Source organism: Tiliqua scincoides, chromosome 4 (assembly GCF_035046505.1).
Source record: "Tiliqua scincoides isolate rTilSci1 chromosome 4, rTilSci1.hap2, whole genome shotgun sequence".
Lineage (NCBI taxonomy): Eukaryota > Metazoa > Chordata > Lepidosauria > Squamata > Scincidae > Tiliqua > Tiliqua scincoides.
The window spans coordinates 39,964,051-39,971,833 of record NC_089824.1 but is presented as its reverse complement, the minus strand read 5'-3'; the positions used below and the strand labels follow the sequence as shown (position 1 = coordinate 39,971,833).

The 7,783-nt window shown below is 42.7% G+C and overlaps 1 protein-coding gene across 1 annotated transcript; it reads right to left on the bottom strand.

The window, feature by feature from the left end:
- Positions 1-3,996: 3,996 nt before the first annotated feature.
- TCF24 (transcription factor 24) lies at positions 3,997-7,494 on the bottom strand. The gene is made up of 2 exons (XM_066626595.1): positions 7,120-7,494; positions 3,997-4,110 (listed from the first exon to the last, which is right to left on the bottom strand). The coding sequence occupies exons 1-2, from the start codon at positions 7,492-7,494 to the stop codon at positions 3,997-3,999; spliced, it is 489 nt and encodes a 162-aa protein (XP_066482692.1).
- Positions 7,495-7,783: the final 289 nt, after the last annotated feature.

Below are 7,783 nucleotides of genomic sequence, written 5' to 3'. Positions count from 1 at the left end.
TTCAGCCCCTGGTTCAAAGACTCACTCTTAGATATATTCAAAGTGATATTGCAAGAAAGTGTATGTTAAGAGCCATTGACATGAGTTTTTTATAGCCCATAATACAGCGGTTCCCAAACTCCTGAAAAGGAGTTGGGACCACTGTAAGTCTTGACTGAGGCAGGGTAGGGGGAGGCCCCAACTGCTAGCGGTAGCCAAGTTTTCTCGATTACCGGGGGGGGGGGCAGAGCGTGCTGGACTTCAGAAGGGTCTGGGAGGCTTTGGATTTCTGTTTCTGGCATGCACGCCCACTAGTTTGGCCCATGTAACAGTTTATGATTGATACCTTTATTGGCATAAAACAATTTCCAGGAAATAGAGGCAATGGATGACATAGAATGCACACAATAAAATACAAGCATGAGCAAGATTTAAAAAAACAAATATCGAACAAGGCAAAGTAAAACACAGGCACCAAAACTACTCACTGTTCCCAAGCTGTTAACTACCCAAGCTGTTAAGGCCTTTAAAGGTCAACACCAGCAACTTGCATTTATAAATATGTCAGCAACGAGTACAGATAGTAAAGCTTGGTGCTTTCTTACTACACCTTCTGCTAGGCAGCAATTGTACAGCAGCATTCTAAACAAGCTGCAGTTTTCAGGTGATTTTCAAAGGCAGCCCCTCATAGTGTGTGTTATGGTAATCCAAAAGATTACCAATACATGGACAATCATGGTCTGACTATCTCAGGATAGGACACTGTTTATGTGAAGCCCAAGCTGAACAAAATCATTTCAGGCTAAAACTTACACCTGGTAATATCCAGGAGTAGAGCCAGGTCCAGAAATACTCCCAAACTGCAAGCCTGCTCCTTCCAGAAGAATTCAACCCCCATACAGAACAATCCATATGAAGGACTCCTAATCAACAAGCATCTCTGTCCCAGATTTAGGTAATTTCAACTTATTCATCCTCATGCAGCCTGTCACCAACCTGAGTGATTCTGGATTTCTACAGCCTCCCTGGTACCAGAGGGAATCAAGATAGAGAGGTGGGTGTTATCTGCAGATTGCTGATACCGAACCCCCTACTCTTCAAAAACCTCTCCCAGCAGTATCATGTAGGTGTTAATAACAAAGGAGACAATTAACCCTGCTGGACCCTCAAGTCCACAGCATCAAGCACAATTCTCCCAATACCACCTTCGGAAATCTATCTTCCAGGAAGAACCAGAGCCATTGCAAAACAGTGCCTTCAAGTTCCATCCCAGTCAGGTGATCCAGAAGGATACCAAGGCTGATAGCACTGAACACTGTGCTGAGTTATCCAGCAGAATCACTAGGGGCACACCCTCCTGTCCAGTTTCCAACATGGGTCATCAGCTAGGGTGACCAAGGCCATGTCTGTCTGCAATGCCAACAGGACTAACATAAGTGCATGCAAGAGTGCTTCCTATGTAATCTTTCCCCCGCCCCACCAATGTTGCCATACTGAAAACGAGGGTGTGTATCCAGTGTGGGGGGTGATGGATCAAGAGGTTTCAAAGGGAAAGGGGAATTATTTCCTCTTACCCTTCCATAAGCCTCCTGATCTGCACTTGGTCTCCTCAAACCTGCACCAGTGCTGGCGCAGGTTTGAGGAGAAAAAAGGGGTGGAAAAGCTGTGAAAATACAGGATATGATCCAGTGCTCATTATTGCTACTGGATCCACCACTCCCCACCACCTCTACCCAATTTCACCCCCTCCCTGCCCACCCCAACCTACCTTAACTGGTCCAGTGGGCATGTTCGGAATTGACAATGGCTGGGAAGTGCTGCCACCTTTTGTGGCAGTGGTCCCAAAAGGACCACCAATGGAGCACTCTGCATGCTGTCAGCAGCCATTTTATGACAGTAGAAGTGTATTCCATCAGCAGCCTGACATGTTAGGATAGGGTTGCCCGACAGGGAAGCTTTTCTCATATATTCCTCTTACACTTTGATTTTCTTGGCTTCTCAGTTTTGCATATTTTCAAACTGTCATTATCTTTCAAAGTATTTAAGTCAAATCTCATGGGTAGCATAATTCTGTAAATCTTGCATAAAGGGTATAAGACAGTAAGAGAAGTCTTTTATTATACGTTTAATTCTAACTACTGTTGCTTACATGCAAATGGAACTAAATCCAAGCATGCAAGCTCAATTGTCTGGAATGAGCACAGCAGATCACTTCATCTATAAAGCGCATAAAAGTGGTGTCATGTAGGGCACAGTCCTAACCAGGTCTACTGAGAAGTAAGACCTATTTTGTTCAATGGGGCTTACTCTCAGGAAAATGTGGTTAGGATTGCAGCCGTAATAACATAACCTCTCACCCCAAACATTTAATACAGGCCATAAGACAGAGAGAAGCACAAGCAATATTTAATTTATATTGTAAACATATTATTGCTAGATTTAGGCTACAAAGCTGCTTACACTGTTTATATGCCACACTGCTTTTTTGGTTACAGCAATGCACTTTACTATGGACACACATTCACTCTATCATAGAAAAAAAGCAAAATAAAATTTAAGACCATCCAAAATTAGTATCCAAGTGGAAAATTTACACTTTGTAAAAATGTGTAGTACAGAGAGTTTGTACATGTTAGGACTTTTCTTTCTAAAATGGTTATAGCTCATGTTATGAAATTAGGTTTCACTGCACTAGCACCTCAATTGTACTCACTTTAGCTGAGACAGAGAATCTTAAGTGCAAGGCCTACATCTGTGCAGTTCTGGAGTCTTGTTGTTTCCTTGATCCACTCAGTACGATCAGCTAAAACAAGTCTACTCTGGTTTTTGACTGAGTAACACGCACAAGGTTCTCAATCACAGAAACTGTACAATCCTTTGCAGGTTAACTCAGAAGTCCCATTGTGTTCAATGGGACTTACTTCCAGGAAAGCATGCATAGAATTTCAATAGAAGTCAATCAATAGCTATTCACCAAAATAGCAATGTGGATGACCTGTGTTCAGAAACAGGTCATCTGCAAATAAGAGAGAAGGGATGTTGCCTTGGGTACTTCCAGAACACACCTTGGTGATTGCTGTTGGGAACAAGGATCCAGCTAGTCCATCAGCTCTTAAAACTTTCAGCTGGAGTGCCCACTAGTGATTCACAATCAGTGTTTTGAAGCAGCAGGTGATGCAGCACTTATTTCATGAAACTGAATGGAAGATCCCTGGATTGATGTGAACAGTTTTACACTGTCCATTGCATGGATTTGTAAAGGCCTGTTTACATATTACATGTGGCTATTTCCAGTGTCGTTCCTCACCACTGTGCTGCCCTGGGGCACACCTCCAGGGGCACACCTGGAGGTGCCACCCCCCACACCTGCTGCCTTGCCCAGGTATTCTGAGGACCAGGGAAGTTGCACATAGCCTCCCTGGCCCTCAGAAGGCCTTTTAAGACAAAAAAAAAAATAATCATTCCAGAGTACGGTCTCTGGGGTCAGCCCTCAGATCAGCATGCTAATACTATTGGCAGCCAACTGAATGCTGCAGAGGGCATGTCATGGGGGAGTGGATGGCAGCACAGCGGCACCCCCCAAGTCTGGTTGCCAGAGTATTTGCCCCTCTTGCCCTCCTTCAGGTATGCCACTGGCTATTTCTCTTTCAAAAGGGAGTAATCCATTTCCACAAGCACTGTAACATGAGTCAGGAGTTCAAGGATCTCTGATATGGAAAATATCCTTTGGAGAGTCTCTCATTTGGAAATGTACATTTTGCCATTTCGGAAACTATGGGAGTCATCCTAGAAGGAATGCTTTATAGTATATTATTTACACGAGTCAACTGCTTTTGAATGTGAAGAAACAAACCTAAAGTAATACACGAATAACCTTTAAGTTTCAATATGCACACCTCTTCCAGATGCTGTCAGTTCCAGCTATCACTGAAAAATGTTGTACTCATTTGAAGATGTACTTTAACTTAAATATATCTGGCATAATAAATACAACAGTATTCAAGAGAAAAATATAGGTCACATTTGTGATTTTGCTGAGGTTTCTGGTTGATTTGTATTTTCTGTCTGCACGGAGTGATTCAGAAACTGTCCTGTAGCTCCAATGTATAACCTTGATCTCATTGGCCATTTCTATAAGAAACACACACAAAAGTGCACAATAGATTAGTACTGCCTAGGTATCAGGCTTTTTAGTTTTGTTGTTGTTGTTGTTGCTTTATGATTATTACTGTGGACACACATACAAAAGTTGTACCTCCAATGCATGAAAACTTTAAAGTCTTTGTCTTAGCAGTAAAACAAACTAGCCAGTGAATAATGAAATGGCAATACAGTATACATTTTAATACTGTGACAATATCTCACTGATGTCTGTTTTAATTCCTATTTATGTGTGCTGGTAGCCCGTGTGTAGTACACAGAGTATTTCTACTGCTATGCCTCTAAAACAGATCTTTGTACAAAGTTTTCAGTTAGGAAGAATACATGGAAAGATAGGGGACTATACAAAATAAGATCAATATCCACAAGTTATTGTCTTACAATATTACCAAAGCCAGAACTGGTTAGAGAATTAGGCAATGTCTTTCAAATAGCATTAAAAGCAACTCTGAACTTTTTGCACATTTGTTAGTGTGGAGATAGCAAGCAGAAAAAAGTCAGTTATGAATTGAATGTTGTGTTCCAATTGCAGGTGTAGGAAGTACAAAAACCAATTTAAAGTTTCAACCTTAAATACATTTCATAGGGAAAAAAGTAAATCCCATTAAAAAAAAAAAAATAAATTGCTTTTAGTAAGCATGCATGACATTCAATTGCACATGTCACATATAAAGACCACCCAACTGATATGCACCAGGTGTTTGTATGCAAAGCAGGTGCTCTACCACTGAGCTGTGGCCCATTCCAGTTTCAATTCTTGGCATCTCTAAGTAGAGGAAAGAAATATTTCAGTCTGAAACCTGGGAGACCTGCTGCCAGTCAGTGCTAGACAAAGCTGAGCAAAATGGACCAACGAACTGACTCAGTATAAGGCATTCGTCCGATATACTTACTATATTTCTTGGAAAACCGATACATCCCGCATGTTGCAAGTGGAGATTATTTTTAAAAAGAAAAGAATTGCCTGTCTGTCTCCATAGCTTTTTGGTAGGTTCTAAATATTCAGGTATAACTAACCCCCAGAAACTGGTGTGCATGTGTGCGCAATTCTTTGTCTTGATAACAGCTGAAGAATTATATCACAACTGTATGCTACACATGCAGTCAAATCGTATATATACTCAGAAGAAAGCTTGCAGGCAGAAACTTGTCACTCTTAATTATTTTTAAGCACCTAAAAACAACAAGGAGCTGGACATCCATAAAATTAAGTTCACCAAGTTGAAAAAGACTTACTCCCTAGTAACCAAAGGACTGAAGTTCAATGTTATCATTAGTCATCTCTGATCAGCATACAGCTGAGTAAGGATGTAATCCTATATAGTTGGGAGCAAGGTCTACAAAATAAATGGAACTTACTTCTGAGTAGATATACACAGGATTGTTCTGTAAGTTTCACACTCTTAGGGCGCAATCCTAACCCCTTGTGTCAGTGCTTTCTAGCACTGGCATAGCAGTGCCAATGGGACATGTGCTGCATCCTGCAGTTGGGTGTCACTCTCAGAGGCCTCTTCAAAGTAAGGGAATGTTTGTTTCCTTATCTAGGAGCTGCATTGCCCTTATGTCAGTGCTGGAAAGTACTGACGTAAGGGGTTAGGATTGCACCCTTAGTTTGAAATTGGGCTAATAAGAAAAAGCATGGCTTATTTTGTTGAATTCATAGCTGCAACATTGTCCAGTATGGCTTATGCCAATGTGACTACAGAAGCACCTTGTGTAATTCAGACAGGGATTACCATGCTTCTCATTTTGCTGCTTGTCAACTGTAGCCAGTGGTATAGCTAGAGGGGGGTACAAAGCACTAAGTTTTGCAGGGAGCCTCACCACAGTGTGAAAGCAGCACTTCCTCATTCTCTTTGGAGCCATTCCGGGTAGTGGGAGAAAACCAGAGGCAAATGGTCCCACTGTCTAGAATGGCTCCAAAGGGGAGGAGGAGCCGCTTGCACACTGCAGTGAAGCTCCCTGCAAAACTTAGTGCTTTGCACCCCCTCTAGTTATGCCACCACCTATAGCTTTTCCCACTTTTCCCAGGATGGCCAACAATTAAGGAAAAAAGGTGTAAAGATAACTTTATAACCAACAGTGGATAAACTAGTTCCAGGATAAAAACAGCCATTCAATAAACTGAAAGCATCCTGAAAAAGGGGGAGTACACAGTGGTGGAAGGTCATAGGAACAGAGCCCCAAAACCTGCATGCGGCCAGCCATGGAGAAGCCCCTTTTGCATATTATCCCAGCTAATACTATCCAAGTTGTAAGCGGGATGTGGAGGAAGAAAGCTGCCCCAGCAGAGCTTAATGTAACAGCAGAGTCATAGGGGAGGCAGCAGCCCAACTGACAGAAAGGAATAGGAAACAGTGAGATGCTGCCTGGCTGGCATGCTTTAAAGCACTTCTTGTTAGCAGCCTTTTAATTAGTCATTTCCTGAACTAAGTTGGGTGGAAGCTAATTCAGGAAATAACTAATTAAGGGGCAGTAGCCAGGAAAAGCAGGAGTCACTTTAATACTCACTTTGGAGGGAGCTTCGCTAATTGGACTGCAATCCTAAATACAATTTCTAGGGAGTAAATCCCATTGTGTCAAATGAGACTGACCAGGATCGTGGCTACGGGAATGGGCACTGCAGAACTGTTGTGGGGAATACCGCACTATATAAAGTGCAATATGGAACCACAACAAGATACCCAGCTCCAGCTGATTGCAGAAGGGCACCCAAAGACCTACAATAGATGTTGCCTGCATCAGCAGTAATCTCAAGCAGTCTATAGTTAAATATGGCTGCTGTGGTTCTGTCTAATGAAGAGTTGTGTTAACTCAGACTGTAATCCTTTCCACACTAGCTTGGGTGCAAGCCCCATTGGCTATAAGAGGACTAACTTCTGAGTAGACATGCCTAGGCTTGGACTCTCAGAAAAATTTCATACTCACGTTTGAGATCTGGTTTGAGGATACTACCTTGCTTATTTCTGAGTGGCTTACCTTAACAGGGTGCAGGTAGCCATCCCCTCTCAGTATGCCCAAACCCTCCCTGGGCAGTTCTTCTTCATCTTGCAGGCTGCGGGTGAGGTGAGCAATGTAGGTGGTGGCCAAGAGCAGCACATCCAACTTCGAGAGCTTGGTGTCAGGCGGCACTGAGGGGAGGGTCCTCTGCAGTTCCAGGAAGGCATGGCGTAGGGTCTGTACTCGGCTACGTTCTCGGGCTGCATTTGCTGCTGCTGGTCTTCCAAGGGTTGCCCCAGCAGCCCGTTGTCCTGCCAAGGAATCTGTGCTGGACATTGAGGCTAGCCCAGGGGTGGAGTCCGAGCAGGGCACCGAGTGTTCCTTGCAGGTCTCAGATACAGTTCTATAGTCCATTGGTGGGGATGAACCTGCAGTCAATAACGACACCCCTGGCGCTTATTTCTTGTACTTAGGATCACAGAGAGATTTTTAAAAGTTATGTTTATTAAAATTGTGATCTGATTATTTAGCATTTCTGCAGCACTTTTCAGTGTACAAAAATGGTTTACTGTTGTTCTCTCTCTTGTTTTTTATCATGGTGCTTTCCATTGTATATATTACTGATAAAAAGCAGCCAATTCATAAAACCAGTACATCGCTTATTTATAACATTCCAGTCAAACATGCATCATCAGCTGCTAGA

Coding starts and splice junctions, on each gene's coding strand:
- TCF24 (XM_066626595.1), bottom strand. CDS start 7,494: ATGGACTATAGAACTGTATCTGAGACCTGCAAGGAACACTCGGTGCCC. Junction 4,111..7,119: donor GCTACCTGCACCCTGTTAAG/GTAAGCCACTCA, acceptor TGTTTCTTATAG/AAATGGCCAATGAGATCAAG.